At 41.7% G+C, this 20,782-nt stretch overlaps 1 protein-coding gene across 1 annotated transcript; it reads right to left on the reverse strand.

Annotated features, from left to right (window-relative positions):
- Positions 1-183: 183 nt before the first annotated feature.
- On the reverse strand, positions 184-20,286 carry myo7ba (myosin VIIBa). The gene is made up of 48 exons (XM_019275351.2): positions 20,223-20,286; positions 19,777-19,814; positions 19,581-19,682; positions 19,335-19,487; positions 18,641-18,825; positions 17,765-17,886; positions 17,536-17,678; positions 17,298-17,411; positions 17,052-17,205; positions 16,898-16,974; positions 16,687-16,806; positions 16,288-16,427; positions 15,964-16,174; positions 15,746-15,881; positions 15,498-15,661; positions 15,260-15,400; positions 14,502-14,660; positions 14,315-14,407; positions 14,128-14,222; positions 13,956-14,040; positions 13,640-13,858; positions 13,288-13,500; positions 12,991-13,200; positions 12,739-12,903; positions 12,357-12,659; positions 12,111-12,271; positions 11,898-12,024; positions 11,697-11,816; positions 11,355-11,528; positions 10,754-10,981; positions 10,505-10,672; positions 10,298-10,415; positions 8,242-8,368; positions 7,962-8,128; positions 7,690-7,871; positions 7,474-7,595; positions 7,224-7,378; positions 6,875-7,028; positions 5,750-5,905; positions 4,957-5,062; positions 4,752-4,865; positions 4,578-4,665; positions 4,375-4,481; positions 3,645-3,830; positions 2,260-2,376; positions 2,003-2,086; positions 1,809-1,928; positions 184-1,722 (listed from the first exon to the last, which is right to left on the reverse strand). Exons 2-48 carry the CDS (start codon positions 19,792-19,794, stop codon positions 1,627-1,629), a joined length of 6,699 nt encoding a protein of 2,232 aa, XP_019130896.2. The 5' UTR covers positions 19,795-19,814; positions 20,223-20,286; the 3' UTR covers positions 184-1,626.
- Positions 20,287-20,782: the final 496 nt, after the last annotated feature.

Here is a 20,782-nt window from a genome sequence, read left to right on the forward strand (position 1 = left end):
AAGCTTTTGTTCGGCTCCTCGGCTCCTCTGCTCTGTCTGTTGTGCGTCTCGTAACCCTGAAGCAAAAACATTGCCTTGTTCAAAGTGCTTACGATCATAAATATATCGTTCAGCTCCCAACCGCTCAGAGAGGTTTTGATGGAAAATAACACCGACCAGTTTGAATCACCAACAAAGCTTCTGATGAGAAAATGTTTATTTGATCATTTCAGCAGAAATAATTTCTCAACAATAAATGTTTTTTTTTTTAAATGAGCGTAATCATTTTAAGCACTTAAAATATTTGCTGAATATTGGTTAATTTAAAGGAAACCCATGAAGGTTTTTTGGCCACTATGGATCAATGTTTTCACAAGTGGATTGCACAAAGATGCATGTGTATGTGCGCAATCATCTCAATGATGCAATACATATCTTGTGCTGTTAACACGCATAGCAGCTTAGCAACGCGCTAACTAAGGCAAGGAATTAGGCTGTGAGTGAGCAAACATGTCTGATTTGTTTTGGTTGTTATTTTAAGAGAATTTTCAGACATTGATTCCTCAAGCAGCAACCTCCTTTGCTGTGAAGTTCCTTAAACAGCCACTTAAGGCTGTCTCCATAAGCTTCTATAAGCTTCTGTGTTAAAGTGTCCAACTTCACAGCAGAAATAAACATGTTTACAGCCTGGTACAAAAAATGGTTTTGGTCTCTACAGCTAATTTCCCCGTTCATGACAACTGTGAGCTTCAAAACGGCTCTTCAGAAACCTGTGGGCGACGTCACGCATACACCCTCCCTTCTTTAACGGTCAGTGGTCTGGCCTGAGAGATAAATACAAAGTGTTTCGGTGAGAAACACCACAAACATTTTGTTTTTTTGTTGTTTTGCTTTTTTTCAATTAAACTTGACAGGGCACCTTTAATATTTTTAAGGCAGGCAGATTAATGAGTGTCAACAGTAGTGAAAAATTCACACTCCATGATCCACAAATAAAAAAAACAAGGATTATAAATGTGTATGACAATGAATTGTTTTGCACAAACAACTTGAAAAAATATGTAAAACGATGCTTGTTTTGCATAGAAATGTCCAAAAAGATATTTGTGTAATTTTGTTCACCAGATGTGGATGAAATACTTTACAGATTTGTAAATGAATGCAAATAAATGTCACTATTATAAGACATTTATGTCATGGGAAGTATTTCAAAATAAAAGTCATTAGATTAAATAAACTGAAGTTGGAAATACGTAGAATACTGGCAAATATTCAAGTTGGCTTGTTTGTATTTGTAAATTTGTTTTGCATTTATTACATTTATAGATACGAAACATTTACGGAAATTATCATTTATTCACAAATTGTCATACACCTTTGTAAACCTTTTTATTTGTGGATCCTGAAGGGCTTGAATCATGATATGCACAGTATTAGTATCACCTAGAACATGAGTCATTTACCAAAGAAACACCAGCTTTAAATAAAATGTGAGAAACTACAACAACTTTCTTTCATGCGATAAATCAATATCCAAGTTAAAGTTGATTGCTCTCCTTCTTTGTGTGTGTGTGTGTGTCTGTATGTGTGTGAACTACATGTCGAGCGTGTTGGCTTAAGCACACATGTTGCGTCACACTCTGAGGCTCAGAGGTCGAAGCGCTGGTTCCTGGTTTGTGCTGCCTTCCTCTCTCTGAGGTACATGTTGACATACGACGTTATGAGATCATCCATCTTGTAGCCCTTTTTTTAAAGAGACAAAGAAGACGTAAAGAAATCGTACTGACGAAACTTTACACACTGAAAGCTCACGTGTCTGATGATCTTACCAGGGAGGTTTCACAAAGGAATTTGGTGCCCCTGACTAAGCTGCCAATAGTCATGTGGAAGTAGGTGCTTCCACTGCACCAGTTTGCGATGCGATTGAATGGGTGATTTGCTAGCACCTCCTGCACAAGATAAAGATGATTAATGGTAAAAAATAAAAAATAGTGGCAGGATGTTAAAGGGGCTACTGTTTCACCTTTGTTTTAGGGTGGATGATGGTGAGTCCTTGCTTGCTGATGGCTATTCGCACAATATCTGGGAATTTTTCTTCTGACGTTTGCTGAAAGGAAAAATAAAAAAGGCAAATGAGACGTGCAGTTAGCGTATCATGGGAGGGTGTTAAGAGACAGAGAGCGAGAGCATCAGATAAACAAGTCAACCACCCACCCAACCGAATGGACTATAGATAGCGAGATAAAGCAGCTTTTGTGCTGCACTCACTGCAGCCCTTACCTTCACTTCAAAGAACGCACAGCCGAACGTTGGCCAGCGGAAAACCGCCTTCAGAAAGGCCACCTTAGCTTCCTCAACAGTCATACCAGCTTGTTTGTTATAAGCGGCGGTAATAGTCTGAAAAGGAATATCACAGCATGTTATATAACACTTGTGTTTTGTGCAAGTAGCTGCACTGCTTTTAATGAAGTTAATGATTTTCCACGGTCCCTACAGCCCTGAGGCAAACTGAGATAGGGATCACAGGGATGACATAATGGTGATATTGTTCCAGATCTTACCCACTGTCAGCGAAGTCCATGAAAAGACCGAAACAAACAAGTGACTCCTGATATATCTTTTTGTGCTAAGAGCTTCGTTGTCATCTTAAAAACGCATCAAGTGTTTTGTTTTAATGAACATGTTGTTCACTCAGTCGGTCCCACATGCTGCTGTAAATACTTTCTAGCACACCAACTGTGAAACAATAGTCTCCAACAAATACAAACTATTCAGTCTAGCTTGAGTAATGTTTGCTGAAAACTACAGCGTCCAACTGTTTTAGGAAATTACATAGTCTTATATAAAAGTTTAAGTATAGTTATGAACTGTTTTAGTCTGCGTGGTACGTGATATTTTGTATTTTGACGTTAAAGTTCCAGTGTGTAGGATTTAACAACACCAAATGAATACTCCTCACCCTCTCCTCTTTATATACATATAAGAAAAACTCTTTGTCTCTTTGTCTGTTCTGGGTTACTGTACAAAAACAGCAGTTCAAAATGACGGCCTCCAAGGAACAGGACCCACTCTCACCGTAGATATAAAGGGCTCATTAAAAGACAGAACACAGGTTCAGGTTCAGGGTATTATACAGTAATGGAAACATACTAAAAATTATACTCAAAGGAATAATCCTAAATCTTACACACTGGGCCTTTTAAACTCACAAGAAGATTCATTTTAACAACTTCCACGAGTAAAACAGAAAAACAGAACACAGAGGGGATTAAAGATTACTGTACTATTGACTTCATACTTTAATACATCAGAATTATACAGTGCTAATGTCTTCATGTTTAAACCTAATCCATTTTTCCATTTCCTGTGAAACATCTTCTTTCTGTCTTTTTCATTTTTTCCGTCATGAATATTTCCTGTACTGTATTCTAACCACTGTCTCTGTCCGGGTTGGTCCATTTTAAGCCTTTTTCTTGCGATGGCCTTTCTGCCAGCTGTGAGCAGAATTTTGACCATTCCCAGACACAGACAGGATAAGGAAGTTGAAAAATATAATTTGGTCTTTTTATGTGAAGTGCTGACAAATAAGAAAAGTATAAGTGTAACACCATCCTTATCCTTTACGTTATACAATAGGTAAAGGGACTCCTAATAAAGCTTCATACCTTCTTCCACTCGTTTTCAGACATGGCCTTCAGTTGGTCACCGGGCACCAGCTCCTTCAGCATCTTGGGAATCATGACAAGCTGGGTCTTGTCATTGTTGACCGATATCCTGAAGAGCAGTGCTGCAATGTTGATCATTTCTTCTTTGGTGCTAACATGATAGCCTCTCAGGTACTTCGGCAGCTCCTGGAAGACAGAAACATATTTTATTTTTTGAGTCTGCTATTGAGATTCATCTTTAAACCTTTAAAAAAGTTGTTACTGACTACAGTGTTCAATGTTTTAATCTGTAACATTCATTCTGGCCATGATGAAACCAGAAGAAAGTCTGAAACTGGTATTGAAACTGTCATGTACAGTGTATGGACACATTCACACAGGATCAGGGCTGCAAGTTTTTCTATTCATTTGAGTGGGGGGTAGTAGAGAAAGAGACAGAAGTGGTTGCGACTTAGACAGTGGATGAGAATAAGCGAGCGCCGGCATCGACAAAGCCGGTTAATCCGTGAAATAAAGAGTTATTTCTTGATAGTTTCACGGCAGTGACGTTGACCATAAACAGGCACACCTCCGTCACCCTACACACACCACTGCACAACACTGCGGCGACAGTGATCCTGTCTGAATGTGGCCTATGTCAGGCAGGATTATGTTTATGTTTCATATCGCGTCGAAAAACTCATTAGCCTGGAAAATGTGATGGCAGCTAAGCTGCATCATTCAAATGTACCTGAGGGAAATGGAAGATAAGATCGGCCTCTGTGTCTCTGCCAGGTATCACATTGAACCACAACTTCCTCATGAAGAACACATTGTACTGTATGTTGACTGGGCCACCTGCAGAACACACATACACCAAAGAGGTTTTTTATGGGTTAAATACAAAGACACATCACGAGTCTCTAATCAGATAATGTTTTTTTTTTTTTTTACCGTCTTTGATTCTCTTGGCTTTCTTGGACCAGTCAGTGATTTGTCTCAAACTGTCAAAGAAGTAGTCTGTGTCAGTCAAACTGAGAACCTGAAACGAACACAATTACTCTTTGTTAGAGAGGAAAAACAAAGATCAGGATGTAATGTTCAGAGTTAATAAATGTCAAAATAAACCTTGTCGTGTGTTTTAACGAAAATGCTGAAGCCGTCAGCCGAAGCCAGGTCGAGCTTTTTGCTAATGTTCTGGATAAGATCCCTGATCCTGGTGTTTGTCCCAACCTCAAATACCTGAAGACGGACAAGAGACGAGAGGATCACTTGTATTACTGCAGGGATATTTGACCTAGCTTTTTTTTCTGTAAGATGCCTGTGTTTGTACCTCATCTGTATCGTTCGGGAAGTGGATTTTGTGGAAGATCTGGGTGCTGTTCAGTTGGATGGCGTCTAACTCAACCTGGTGTGGCGGGAGCTTCCTGGGCTCCATCCTATGCAGCAAAGACAGCAAATATTCAATACTCAGTCATATGTTGTTGGGTTCTTTTTTTTGCTTGACACTCAAAAGAACACACACTCTGTCACTAAAACGCAACACCATGCTGATCAAAAATAAGCCTCTGAGAGCCTTTTGTCACCGCGTTAATCATGCTGAATGGAAATCAAATGTATTTATAGAAGAGGCCATGCAAATTTAGACTGTGGTCAAGATACTGTGAAGGTAATGCAACACATTTGTTTAACGTGAGCATCGCTGCAGGCAAGTTCTTCCTCAAACGGCACAACCTGTCCTCACAAATCTACAAAGAAAAGGCCATGTAGCTCAGATGTACTGGTTGCATTTTGAGAGTTTTCACCTCATGAGATATTTAAAACACAAGGCGCCACAGTTTGACATTTCCTTTTCTCACCACACCACAGTCATGGTGCCATGTTGTGTGGCGGTGGCTGCTAAAGTGAGGCGGAGTGTTGCAACTGCCTTGTACTTTTCTACAAGCAACAGTAGCTGCTCTGTTAGTTATCACTGTATCACTTTATCATGAAAATCAGGGAGGAGCAGGAGTCACCATCACACACTCTTCATCTCAAACAACCCTGTCTTTGAAGCACAGGGAAACACGGTGCAGTGTGTGTGTGTTTGTGTGTGTGTGTGTGCTGGTGACGTATGACGGGCTAACCTCAGCGAGCTCTGCAGCCGCTGCAGACAGTCGGACGCGAGAGGCTCTCTGCGGCGCGACTCCAGAAATCGCTGAGTGTGCTTCAGAAGAGACTGGCTGGGAGGAAACAGGCCACAGCAGAGCCACAGCAGCTGCCAGCCGTGCTCCACGCTCAACCTGGGTGATGGACAGGGCAACAGCAACAGGAAAAATATATGTCAAACATCATAAAGCACATGATGAAATGGACTCTCGGTTTGTGTTCAGATATATTGCTGCACAGTGAAACGTGGGAGGGTGGTTATATTTCAGTTCCACTTCTGAGAAAATGTCTTTCTCTCTCGCTCTCTTTTTTTTTCCCTGTTTGTACTTCCTACTGTCTAAATAAAAAAATACACAGTTCTAGTTCCTTTAATTTGACTTTTACTCTTTGATTATCAATTTATTTAGCAACTTTTTTTTACTAATCAATTAACCATTTGACATAAAGAATATGATAAAGTACTAAAAAATAATCTTAATTTTGTCCGTCCGACAGTCGAAGATATTCAGTTAACCAGCTACACAGCAGCTACTTGGTCTGACCATTTCTGAAGGTGCATGTGCTAAATGTCTTCAGAGCATACACTCCTGCTTAATTAATCCAGTATAAGGTCACACATGGTGTTATACTACACTTATTCTACCCTTCCTCATCATCACGATCTGATGGGACACTCGCTCGTATGTTTTGGTTCTGTACCAGACTCCAGACTCTGTTTGTTAATGACCTGTCTTTTCTATGAAGAATGAAGAATGTAAATGAAATATTTAATGATATAAAACTGAGAGAGGCAGAAATTCCTCTTATTAGAGAAGCTAGAACAAGAGAATATTGTCAGTACTTAAGATAAAATGTCGATAATTGCTCATCAGAATACTCAAAAACAGACTTATTGTCGTGTCTGCACTACTATGATAAAAAAATAAATCTATAATTAAAGTAAGGAAAGGTTCCTACACCTTTGTGCAACTTCTTATCATTCTAATATGTTATAGATATAAATATGTGAGCTGTATCCTCTCTTAAATGTCATATATATGCAAATGTTTTTAAACAGCTTTAAATCTGATAATCTAAAATAGTGAAATAGCTTTTCAGCGTACCGGTTGTTATTGCTGGTCATCTGCTTCATGATCTGGCCATAGATCTCATCCCTGAGCTCCTCGTGTTTAGTGGCGGGGCCGAAGATCTGGTCGGTGTGGTCGAGAGGACTCTGCATCTGCTTGGCGGGGTAATCTCCCATATATTTCAGGATCGGTACGCAGCAGTCAAGGAGGAATAACCGTGATTTTTCGTAAAGTTTGTAAAAGAAAAACTTGGACTGACACCGTTAGCTGCTGATGCCATGGACAGAAATGATTCCTTGGTTGTTTTTAGGGTAAAACAAGCAACTGGTACAAAACATATGAAGAAATGCTACTTTTTGATATAAGTCAGCTGTGTTGAGGATATCAGTGAAGGCCAGACAGGCTTTGTGGCTGAGGTCTGGCTTGTTTTCCAGTTTCTTGAGCAGAGGCTGTCTGATTGGCTCTCTGGAGCAGATCCACAGCCTCTCAGGAGCAGCGTTTCTGGAAATCACCTGACGGTTCACATCCTTAGTGGGCTGCCTGTAGAATCAAGGAAACAAGATAGATATTCCTTCTGTGAGTACTGTTGGTGTGAGCATTTTCCTGCTGGTCAAATGGACGACATTTCCAAATACCTGAAGTATTCCATGGAGAATTCCTTCAAGGTGGTAGGAGCTATTCTCCCCACTGTTCCTGTTTCTTTCTGGTGTGCCTCTATGATGTCCTTCCTCTGGTTCGGAGACAAGTTGATGAGGCTCTGAAATGAAGAAACATGCGTTACGTTTATTTCTCCACTCATTCTGGGCATGATAACTCATCTGAGGAGGGTGTGTCATTAGACATGTCCGTACCATGACCTCGTTGGTGGGTTTGCTGAGCGTCGGCAGGATTACGATGGCATCGGTGGGGACGGCTCCTGTTTGTTTTGTGCGCTCATTTTGTCCCTTTATCCAGCCGCGTTGCTGAGAAAACTCGTTGTCTTTGATTATTATGATGAGCTCTCCTTTCTTGAAGCTCAGGAGCGTGGCGTCATCTGTAGAGGAAAGCACAAAACAATTAGCAGACTCTGAAAGAGATCATTAAGCAGTTACAACATGAGAAAGAAAAAAATCAGCCCTCTGACCTCGATTGTCGGCTTCCTTCAGGGTCACAGCATACTGCGATCTCTCAGTCAGTCCACTGAGGAACATCGTAATGAGGTCCGCCATGGCTCCAGCTGAGCCTCCAGTCAGAGTGAAGTCTCCTTTGAGTGTCAGAAGGCACACCACCTGCCCAGACACTTTGCTATCCCTGGGTAGGCATCAAAGCAGAATCATCAGACAAGGCAACACCACGCTGTCTCAGTAAACCTGACTCTTGGCACACTGTTCTGCTTCCTCCTCCTCCTCTAAATCTGTCTCTACCTTATGGGGTTGACTCCAGTGACTTCAGGGAAGGAGAGCTGCAGCAGACGTCTCTCTCTCTCGTCCAGGAATGTGATACCAGTCCAGTTTATGGCCACGATGAACTTGCTCTTTGGCAGTGGAGGGCCTAACAATAAACCCATGGAAGGAATAAGCCTAATAAATCGTGACTCATGGGAGATAAGATGAGATTTATATTGCTGTACAGCAGGTACATGTTGCTTGCACTTTGTATGTGAATCATTTCAGCCACCATGAAGGAAACAGTTGTGAGTGTAGCAGTGTACCATCAACAGAGATAAGACGCTTTCACTTTAGCTATGTAATCATTTTATTTTAGTATATTTTATTATAATCAGGTCTTTTTCTTCATTAATTAGTCCATAAAATTTCACAAAATAGTCAATATGCACATTAAAATGTGTCGGACATCCGTACAAGTAGATTCAGGCAGGATCAGGTGGTGTGTCTATTTGTGCTGAATGTAATCACCGTGAAACAATCAGGAAATAACTTTTTATTTCACTGATTAATCGGTTTTACCGGCACTCCCTCACGCTCATTCACTGTCTATGTTGCTCAACCACTGCTTTCTCGCTCTCTCTCTCTTAAACCATTGGACACAAACCAAAGGAAACTTCTTTGTGTCACTATTTTGCACCATAAATTGTGAGTCAGACACAGATTTAGAAGCTGGGTACATGAAATAAACAAAGCCAGAACACAACAGGTAGAGTATCAGAGTTTAGTCCATGAATCCACCTGGATAGTCTCAGTTTCAGAGGCAGAGGGTTTTACCCAATCTGAGCGTCTGATTGGTGGCTGCAGCAAGATATCGGGATGCATTTTCCCCAAAAGTTGGATCCAGTTACTGCGTTTTCCTCCTGCGGAATGTACCCTAACATCTTTAAATGTGTTGTTTTAGCTCACCAACAATCCAAAACTCGAAGATATTCAACTTACAAACATATAACACGCAAAACAAAGTATCAAATCCTTAAGCTTGAAACTTTGGTTAATAAATAACAAACAATGAAGATCATGGCCTCGGGCATAGCAACATGCTATCTGTTTCAACTGTATAATAATAATTACTTTTATCTTACTGGCATGTTGTCAGTTATGCAATGACACACCAAAAGTACCAAAAGAAATTGGACTGATGCATTTAGGAATCGGAATAGTGAGTCAAGCGAAACAACAGTAAATCTGAAAACCGAGGAAAGAAGAAATGTTCTTCCTGGCCTACTTATTCGCTCTTAACCAACTAGTCTTAACCCCAGTGGTATAGTGTATTTATAAATAGACTTGTATATCCCAGCCTGGCATAGATACGAAAAGGAGCAGCGGTGGATAATTGCTCAAAGGGGTCGGATTAAAAAAAACAAACAGCTTCACAGCTGATCTTTTTCTGTCTTCCAGAGGAAAGTGTAAAAATGTCTCATGTTCATCCATAATAAAAAAAATACATACATGCGTATATACAGGATATATACTGTAGTCCTCCTCACCTACAAAGCTCTTCACGGTTAGGCACCATCATATCGTAAAGAACTCAAAGTATCTTATTACCCCACTAGAACACTACGCTCTCAAAATGCAGGACTCTTAATGTTTTCTCAAGGTGAGAGTTGTTGAGTCTTTGTAAATAATACTATAAAGGTTACAGTCTATTTAGTTTGCTTAGTTTCTGCAAACTTTACAGCATCTGAGGAAAAAAGAATTTTCCTGACACAAGATTGGCATGAAAGATGAATGCCGATACCGTACGATACTGTTTTTTATGACAGAGATACAGTATATTAGTGAATTTGCAATCTAAAGACACACGATCAATCCTGTCAGACCAAGAAACTACTGGTTTATTTCTAATTATGAAGCGCATGATGCCTTAAATCATTTTACCTTTCCAAGTTATTTGTTTTTAAAGTGTTTTCTAGTCATCCATGGGTGTTCAACACATCAAAATTTATGCAATTATCATGATTTGTCCAACTATAAATGATTTAAAGACATAAAGGTTGGACACATTCTTTGCTAAGAAGAAGACGCCTACCTGACAGTTTGGCAACTTCAAAGAACCTCGAGAAGAACATGGGCCATTTCTCTCTGGTGAAGTCGACCATCTCCGCCTTCACTGAATCTGCCTTTTGTCTTGAACTCAAATATGGAGCCTGGTGTGGTTTAAGAAACATTAGATCTACTCAAGGCCAGTGCAGAGCTTTTTTTTATGTCCACCTTTCTGATATGTGGTTTGACTGACCTCAGCGTAAGCAGTGCTGACCATCTGCACCCATTTGGCCTCTGACTTGGCCTCCAGCAGAGAGTTGGTGATGCAGTCCTGAACAGCTTCTTTAACATGTTCTGGACTGCTGTCCGAGCCATGTTGAACGTATAAATGCTTTGCGGTGAGCTGAACAAGATCATCTTCCTGCGAAAGTTAAACGTAGGAAGAAATATGTCAAACTGACTGCAGAGGATGTGTAAGACAATCATCCAAAGTTCAGCCCACCTTATCACTCAGGTACTCTCCAAACTTCAGACCGTGGATGACTTGTCTGTAGATGAGGTCTGTGCTGAGCTTATCCTCTTTGCAGTCATGCCAGGGGGTGAAGATCTCCTTGCGGAAGAAGAGACGCCATGGAGCGTGCTGTTCCTGCCCTCCCCTCCTCTTTACTTCCTGTTCACACTGGGAGATGGCATCCATCACGTGCTCTCGGCCGCTGCCCAGAGCCCACACCTTCAGGACAGGTCAACATATGAAGTCATGGATATCTACGGATGTTAAAATGACTAAAACAGGCTTAAGGGACACCTTTCCCCTGTGTTTTAAAATGTTTTATAATTTATTTATTGGAAAACCTGTAGATGACATTGCAGTATACGCCGCTGTCAGTGTTCTGTACTGAGCTTTGTGGGTGCAGAGTATGTTTTTACAAAACTATCTTTAAAACGTTAAAAAATGTAGACTGTTAAATTGTTCTGTTTTTGAGTTTTCTCTTCTAAAAATGCAGAGACAATTTGGATTTGAGTGTTATGAAAATAATCTCTGTAAGAAATTGTACTTATAACATACTAGGAGGAGTGTACACAGAGCAGTTGTGACTTCGTACCTTTTCATACAAGGCGACATAGATAGAAAAGCCGAAGGTGTCTGTGAGCTTGACTTTGTTAGCCAGGAGCTGGCAGATCTCTTTGGAGGTAGATGCCGAGTCAACAGGCAGGTTAATGGAGCGTCCGTCCAACATCTTTACGGACACAATCATGGGCTTTTTTGTCTTGGTGGCCTAAGACAGTAAAAGAAAAAAAGAAATCTCAGAAACTGATATCTCAAAACCTGGACAAATGAAACCAATCTGTTACTGTGAGAATTATCAATCCATTTCTACAGCAACAATACAGATAGACAATCCATTTCAAATGTTTAAAGCAGCATCTTCTGTCAGTGTCAGCACCTGCAGCTCCAGCCAGGCTGGAGGCTCCCCTCGCTCTCCGTTCAGTCCCGTGCGTCGCAGCCTCTCAGCACAGTAGGTAGCGTAGTCTCCCGGGGCAAATCGGATGAAACTTTGCAGGTACTGCCGAGACAAGAGGTAAAAAGAGATGAGAAAACTTCGCAACGCTGTTTATGAGACTGAAGCAGCTTCACTTGTACTTACCTTCATGAAGCGGTCACTGGGAGGGAAAATGCCCAGACAGAGGGACAGAAGGATCCAGCCACGGAAGTAGCTGTTGCGAACGTGGTTATCCTGGAGCTGCTTGCAGATCTGACAGTAAATCTCATCTCTGGACAGACAAATATTGTATTAAGAGTATTGTATTTTTCTTAAAGAAAATGCTTAGATGTGTCTTTAAAATTGAGCTTCTGTTACCTAAGGTCACGTCTGACGATGGCATATCCCACAATGATGTGCAGTTTTTCGAGAGTGGTCAGCGGCCGGTCCAGGGTGAGTCCTTCTCCACTTGTGACCTCACTGTTCTCGTTCACAGTCTGCAGGGTGGGAGGCTTGGCCACCTCAGTCAGATCATCTGACTGTAAGAAAAAGCAGGAAGTCCTCTTTAATAAGTGACAGAGAGCGTTAAAGCAAGTCAAAATATTTCTTCTGCTTACGCCTCACCTCCTCCATGATGATCGAAGGTTTCCTGAAGCTTGAGGGAGAGGCTCTTGGGATTGCGTTGTCTTGTGCAGAGGATACTTTTCTGTTTCTGGACAGCAGGTCAGTGAATGTGGACCCCTTCCTAGCCTGAGGGGCCCCTTCTGGGACAGTGTATCTCTTTGAGTTTTGAGAGGTCTCGCTGGGGACTGCAGAAGCCTTCCTGGTTTTTGTCAGAATGTCTTGAAAAATGGAGGTCTTTCTGTTTGGTGCGGGCTCCTCAGGTACGGTGGAAGGCGAGCTGTCTTTTTTATTCCTTAGCACCCTCTAAAGCACCCAGAAATTATGTTTTAAAATCTATGATGAGATCATTTTAATCTAATCCATGCTTAGTAGGGATATTCACCTGATCCAAGCCAACCATGTGGCTGAGGCGTCTGTCCTTTCTGGACATCAGCTCCTTTGGCAGAAGGCGTTCCTGCGTGGAGGATGCCTGGGGACGGACCTGCCTCTTTGGCTCCGGGAGATCTCCCATGAACCTCAGGATGATCCACCACACTGTCAGCGAGGCCTTGTGAGAACATGGTGGTTAATTAATGAGATATTCCTCATATAGAAACAGCTGTACTGATAAATTAAAGTGGTCTAAGAGGATTACCACGACATCTCCTTCGTCTTCATGGTAAAGCAGGGGCTGTCGAAGCCTTTGGCGGATGTGGCTGGGTGAGGCTGCACCCTGGAAGTACATGGAGGCAAATTTGGAGAAGGAGTATTCATCCAGGTCGTCATCATCTTCCTTAGGAAGCTCCTCCTCCATGGGTAGGTCGTCAATGTCTATCTCCTCTATAATCCTTCTCCCCTCAAGATTCTGAAAACAGACACAAACATGTAGTGACCCGACTCTGAAAAGGATTACAAAATGCGCAAAACTTTTTGTAGCTTTCGGTTATCGAACCTCAAATCCGACGGGTGCTTGGCCCTCCTGCCCTCCAACCATAATTGGGGGGAGGAAGTCAAAGATGCTGTCCACCATCTCCTGGTCTGTGATGGATTCGGTCTTAGCTTTGTCTTCATCCTCTTTTTTCTGCCTCAGCACTTCCTCCAATTTTTTCTGTCTCTCCAAATTGGCCTGCCTTTCTTCTTCTTTTTGTTTAGCAGAGAGGTACATCTTAAAAGAACGGGAAACAAAGCATCGTCCTGAACCACAGCTTCCTGTGACACTAAAGTTTAAACATTTATTGTTTATTTATCATAGTTATACGACCATGTAAATGTAATGGATATGTGGTTTTGATGGTTGAACTTACATCTCTTTTCATCTTTTTGAGAGCTTTCCTTGCCAGTACACCTCTGGTCTGTGCCTGCAGGAGGATTACAGCATTCCTCTTGCGCTTCCATTCCTTTCTAGCCAGATACCCTCTGAGCTCAGTCTGCAGCACAAGGGCCGCATGCCGCTTCTTCTGATAGTGGAAGTGAAGTTGGCGAGAGCGGACCTGTGCCTGCAGCCTTGCATAGCCATGCTGGACCTAGAATTACAATATAATTAAAGATGGTTATTGCATGTCAGGCCTGTATCAGGTAAAAACTGATGCAGCTGAACTGACTTAATAAAAAGGGACTCACTGTTCTGTACAGCTTTCTGCCTTTGTGTCCTCTCCAGTATTTCTGGATGACAAGAGCGGCCGCCTTTTGCCTCAGGAATTGTCTCCTTTAGAGTGTAATGGATCATACAGACATGAAGTTGCAAAGTCACATGAGCAAAAACTATTTTTGCTACAGCTTTTTTGTACCATACCTGTGTTTGTAGCCTTTCAGGACTTTCTGGATTATAAGTGCTTTCACATTTAGCTCCTTCATTCGCTCCACTTCAAGCATGGTGTCATGAGAGTCCTAAAGGAGAGAACGATAGTTTGTTTTTTGTGTCATAGTATATTAAAATATTCACATGACAGCAGACTGTACATTAAAATATAAGGCAGCACCTTGAGGAATATCTTTGTCTTGCCGGTCTTCCAGTCTTCCCCCTTAGCGAGCACAGTTTTACAAATGCTTTCACAGCATTTCTCTTTACTTTCCTGTTAGAAAAAAAAGGGTCATCATCCAAAAAAAGATGAAGAAATGTGTGAAAACATCATGATTGAAGTTATAACATCAAACCCTTCATCTCACTTTTTTAGGATCACAGAGGGAAGTCTTCAGAAGGACGCGGTAGCGACCAAGGAACTCGTCGAATGTGTAGCGGACAGGATATCCAGCCTTTCGGATCCTGATGGTCTCCATCATGCCGGAGTAACGGAGCTGACGCATGCACAGCTCTCTGTCAAACAACTGAGACAAAGACGGATGTAAATCTGATTAATTAATACCCAAATACAGACCATTCAACAAACGCATGGCTCAACACAGGAGGGCCAACTCATCTGGAATCTGGAATGATGTTTGTATTTTGGACAGGAAAGGTTTGAAAGAGGAGTGAAGGAGGCTCTGTATGTAAAAGTAGAGAAACCATCCCTTAACAGAGGAGGAGAGCACTTATCCCCCACCTACAATGCTGTCCTTTCATCCCTTCCCATGAGACTAAACAGCGATTCACACATGTCCTCATGTGACTCCAAAGACCGCCCTCCACACCAGAGCCCAGGTGAGCTGAACAACTGTCGTTTACACCAGACCTCAGGTGACTTTCAGCGATCCTGCCTAAGCTAAATACTCAGGTCTCCCCACCAGTCAGTCAGAACTGAGAAGCCTCTTGCATGAGAGATGAAATGTCTACAATCAAGTCCAGTTGCCCCAGATTTAACCTTCCCGAGAAAAGATCACCTGGATGACTGAGAATCTTCAGAGACTGACACCAAAGTGTTTCATTTATTTGTGGTGCAGGTGTGAGTAAGTTATTTTGGTTGAGTGAAACCAGCTTCTTTCCTCACCATTGGCTTCTTGAAGTCGTTGGGTTTAATGCAGCGTATGAAATACGGCTGGCACACGGTCAGAGTTTTCATCAAGGACTCCAGAGACTTACGAAACTGGCCAGTCAGAGTTGGCACTTGCTTCTTGGAATCAGAGGTTTGCTGTCAGACACAAACAAATGCCACATAGTGTAAATAAATACATACAACTATGATATTTTCGTTGGTGTCTAACGTTGAAGCTAAAGACCGCACTGACCCGGAGGCTGCTGGACGTGTTGATGACCATCCTGGGGTTGATGCTCTTCACCGTACCAGTGGTAAGCTGGTTTTGAAACGCCTGCTTGAGGAGTTTATTTGTGGAGGTCTTCACCAGTTCAATCAGATCTGTGCTGAGGGTGTCACGGTTTTTCTCAAGGAATCCTAAAGACAAGAGATACACAATGAGAACATCACAGAGGACTTTGCATTGGATCGGTTTGTTGCACCTAAAAGCTTACAAAGTACCTTTTGAATCATAGTAGACCTCTCCGGCAAAATGCTTGATTCCAAACTCTGTCTCATAGTTGTTCTTAGGGGGAATATAGATACCCCCTTTCCCATGGACCTGATTCATTTTGTGAAGCATGGTGGTATCTGTGCCCTGAAAATAAACAAAAGAGTTAAAACCCAATTTTGTTAAAGACCGAAGAATTTTAGGAAGTACAAGAAGTCAGGACAAATACCTTGGGGAAGTTGCTCTCCTCATCAATTAGAGACAACATGTTCATCGGTTTGTTGGCCAATACATCCAGGGTATGTTGGTTGTCTTGATAGTCAATGTGCTTCCAAACTATGTTTTCACGGGTGTACTCCTCCTGCTCCAGCTTGAAAACGTGCTTGACGAAGAACTGCTGCAACTGCTCATTGGCATAGTTGATGCACAGCTGCTCAAAGCTGCAACAGGACAAGAGAAAACATAGGCGAGTGGGTTACGGTCAGCTAAATGGAGCTTTTCTTTGTTTAAGCAACAAACCTCTAATGTCATGAATGTTACTGTGACCACCGACCTGTTTTTCTTGAAGTTTTCAAAGCCAAAGATGTCAAGCAAGCCGATTGACTGTTGGACCTCATCGGAACCCTCGGCTTTCTTGTAAATGGCAGCGTTGATTTTGTCCACAACCCAAATGAATAGTCGTCCATAAATAGCCTGGAACAATTCAAAAAGATCCAAATGTCTTAACTTTTGGCATGGACACTCGTAGTATTACTTAGAACTAATTGGTAAATGAGTTAATCGTTAACTGCTCTTAGCCTGAGCAACTTAACAAACTGGTCAAGAGGGCCAACTCTGTCCTGTACTGCCCCCTTGCCTCCATAGAGGAAGTGGGGGAGAGTAGGATGTTAGCAAAGCTGTCATCTATTACATCCTTAGTTTAGTATGTCAGCTGATAAAATGTGACTGTTACTTTGACGAAGGCATCCCTGCCGTCCACAGCCTGAGCCGAGGTAAGACTTTTGGTCACACTGTCTCTGGCTGTGGTGAAGAAGCGCTGAGTCAGACTATTCTCCAGCTGTTTCGGAGCAACCTGAGGAAATGAGACAAACAGAGTCAGACAGAGTCAGACAAGGTCAAGGCGGCTCTTTTTATTTGTATTTGTGATAAAAAACTATGCATACCTCCAAAAGTTGGCAGACCATGTTGAAATGGGATGATTTGTTGACTTTACAGGCCTCTAGGTTATTCACTATAGTGCCTGAAATTATGCAAGGAAACAATATTCAGTGGCTCAATCTACGGTGCATGAAAGCCATCGTATGTAGCTGCCTTTACCTTCAAACTTTACATTGCCCAGGTGAAGGATAGCAGCGAGCAGTTTGGAGATTTCCCAGGAGTCATTCTCTGTGAACATGAGGATCTTCAGAGCTGAACGGAAGTGAGCATACTCCGTCACATCATTGCGTCCTTCACAGCTGGTGCAGTTACCCTGGTGATATGATCATACGGTACATATATATATATGGACTCTTATTTGGTTGTGTAATTCATGCCATCTTCAATTCAGAACTATTTCAGTACCATGGTCAGATAGTTGTACTCAGCAGCGCTCCCAAGGGAAAGAATCTTCTTCTGCTCAGCCTGCATGCCCATCAGCATGTAGTAAAATATGTGGTAGTTTCTCTCCTCAGGCGCCTGCACACAAAAGTATGTTATTTAGCATGAAAAAATTTGACCTTAGACAGTTTAGAAAGCTAAAGAAAATCGTTGTTACAACAAAGCAAAATATTGCAAATATTAAGCCAACCAATCTTCCCACCTGACGACAAACTCTGGACTTCTCCAGCAGGTATTGCTCAACACGGGCCCCCTCAATAGCTCCACCCGGGGTGAAGTTGATGTCAATGTACTTCCCAAAACGACTGGAGTTATCATTTCGAATTGTTTTGGCATTACCGAAGGCTGAGAAGAAAATGTATATTTCTTTAAGAGGATTCGTCTCATTATGAATACTGTCTTATCACTTTAAGTTAGTGTTTTGCTCATACCCTCCAAAATGGGGTTCGCTTCAAGAATCTGCTGCTCGATCCAGGAGTGCTGGCCGCTCACTGCAGCCAGGAATTGCAGCATGAGCTTGGTGCTCTCAGTTTTCCCTGCTCCTGATTCTCCACTGATGGGGCAAAATGAAGAAGCAAGCATGCAAAAAGAAAATTCATTTAATGATAAAGAAAAACAAAATGTTTCTTTTTTATTTATTATTTAAATCCTGTCCTGCTTTGCAAACATTTTGACTGTTTCCTAAACCACTGGTAATGGTTTTAGCATTTTTATCAGCTGTATTTTTTTTTGGTTGCGAATGATGTGCAAACGTCCCAACATTAACACTGGGGTTCCACTAAGACCAATTTTAGGTCCTGCTCTTTTTACAATCTATAATGTTAACCCTGGCCTTGGAGTTAATAATCATTGACTCATTTTTTATGCAGATGACACTATTTTATATTCAGACAGGACTGAGCATGGATTAATACACTGTCGCCAAGCAGCAACTTCTGGGGTTGTGAACTGAAGCCAAAACGGAAGTGCCAAAAACTGCAGTTCGTCAAATGGCCACTTTAGGCTGGCTCTAGAACGAGTCATTCATAGGCCTTCACAGCAGAAATAAACAGCCAGTTAAGAGCCATCTACAACTTGAAATTGGTTTAAATATATCTTTTTTATATATATAAATCAATTAAAGTGCTAATGAAGAATTTGTTTTCTTTGCACCTTTAGAAAACTCTTGAACTTGGCACTAATTCATTTCACCTTTTTCTCTATAATTGCTACACGACCACAAGCATTTCGCCTTCATCAATAAAGGCTTCAATCAATCAGTCAGTCTAAATAATCTGGAATCAGCCTGTGATTAGACAAAAGCAGACCTGATGACGCAGCATTGGTTCTTTCGGTTGCGCCGCATGTTGAAAAAGCAGCTGTCTGCGATGGCAAAGACGTGCGGTGGCAGTTCGCCCAGTCGTCGATCTGTGTACATGTGCACATAATCGGTGGTGTAGATGGGCAGCAGCTGGTAAGGGTTGACTGCAACCAGAATGGAGCCTGTGTATGTCTTAAAACAGAGAGGGATGTTAACACAGGGTAACACAGCTGACCAGTGTGTGTGTGTAGTATAAACAAGCTACTATGGGGTACAGCGTGACCACAGTGACCCCCTGATTTAGTCACATGTGCAATAGATACATGTTTAGTTTCAAAATATCACTGGAGGGTCATAACCAGGACAAGCAGTACTGATATCAATAGTGGGTCAAATACAAGACTATTTTGCCCTCAGCATTTAGAAGTAGTATTTATAACAACATTAAAATGGCCTGATTCATAATTGAACAAACACTGCTGAGCTTTGATGCACTGACATGGAAACACTGGGACGCTCTGTTTCAACAGAGGCTCATTTGTCTCTATGGAGACAAACAGCACTGTGATAAACTACAGGGCAAAGTCTGACATGGAAAGTCGTTCACAGCAAGACGTGTAAGCATTTCAACAGCAGGTTATGGACCTCATAAAACTAGGTGGTTCAGAGTGAATCCTGGGGGAATAGAAATAGAAACTTACATAGATGTGACCTTCCTTGTGTCGGACCAGGAGGTTCCTGAGGAGCCCGGCTTCATTGAGATCACCGAGCCTTATCATATCATCCACACCCTTGACGGAGGTGGGGTGCATGGGCTTAATGGTGCCCTCTGTCTTCTTGTTGATCTTGTGTTCCTATATTTATGTCATAAAAGAGATGACATTATAAAGAAGGTGTTCACTTGTTTTCTTAGAGCTGTGAAAGCTTATTCTTGTCAGGGTTTGTACCTTTCCTTCATCGTCGATCAGCTGAAGCTGTCCGGTGTCTGTCAACTTGACCTCCGCCCCAATCGGCACCCCATCACTGGACTCCACCCACACAAAATCCCCCTATATAGGGAACCAGAAGTTGTAATATGACAAAATGTCCTACAGAAAAAAAGTCTGAGATGACTATCTGAACATTAGGGTTACTGATTCTTACCTTACTCAAATGCACCATGGTGAAAACATGGATTAACTCTGTAGAGAGAATGAAAAGAAATTGGATTCAGCTCAGTTACTATAAGTGTAATTAACAAATACAAGCAACCAAAGCAATATTACAGTGAGTTAAGGCTGACCCAGTACACCTCAATAGGTTTTAAGCGTCAACCTAAAACTTAAGATATGACACCATCTAGAAAGGAAACTGTGACAGAAGCCCTAATGCAGTCTTATGACGTTTACAAGCTTGTGAAGCAGTTTGAATTTGGGTTTTTCTCTTTCAAGACACTTCTATTAATGATTTTGTATCAAATTTCATTATGAGATTACAATTGAAATGTCACCACACACATTATAATCAAGCTACCTCTTCAGAAATAATGAGATACTGGGTGTGATCATCACAGATTTGAGGCTATAGTTATGTAAGGTGTCAACTCTTACCTGAGAAAACTTGTTTCTTTGGTGGAAGACCCTGTCGCTGCGGCCGCTGCTGCTCAGGGAACGTTTCCTCAAATGTCTCTAAAGCAGGAAGTGGGCAGCTTTCCCAGCAAACACCCCTTTATGGCCTTTTGACTTTGCTCCTGCAAAGATAGAGCCACCCAGCACCAATATCAAGGATACACACTTACTATCATCAGCAGAGCATCAATTTCAGTTATTTTTAGCACTGCTGTTAAATATCTGACGGTAATCACGATTACATTAAATGTCGATTAAATGTGGATTGTTTCTTTATGTTAAAACCAGAAAATTCATGGCTACAGTAGCACTGGGATCTACTGGAAAGACAAATGTTTTTATGTAGTTTATCATTTTTTCATTTTCTAGTCCTTCCTAATTGAAATAGTTGAACATTTAGACATCTTTACCTTAAACACAGGACAAAGTGGTTTTCTTTGGTAACACAATAAGTCATCTTGTGCCAGAAACCTTGCTATGAGGAGGAAATGAATTACTTCAAATACAGTAAGTTACCATAAACACAGGTCAAGTGCTGCCAA

The sequence above is a fragment of the Larimichthys crocea genome, chromosome XVII (assembly GCF_000972845.2).
Source record: "Larimichthys crocea isolate SSNF chromosome XVII, L_crocea_2.0, whole genome shotgun sequence".
Lineage (NCBI taxonomy): Eukaryota > Metazoa > Chordata > Actinopteri > Sciaenidae > Larimichthys > Larimichthys crocea.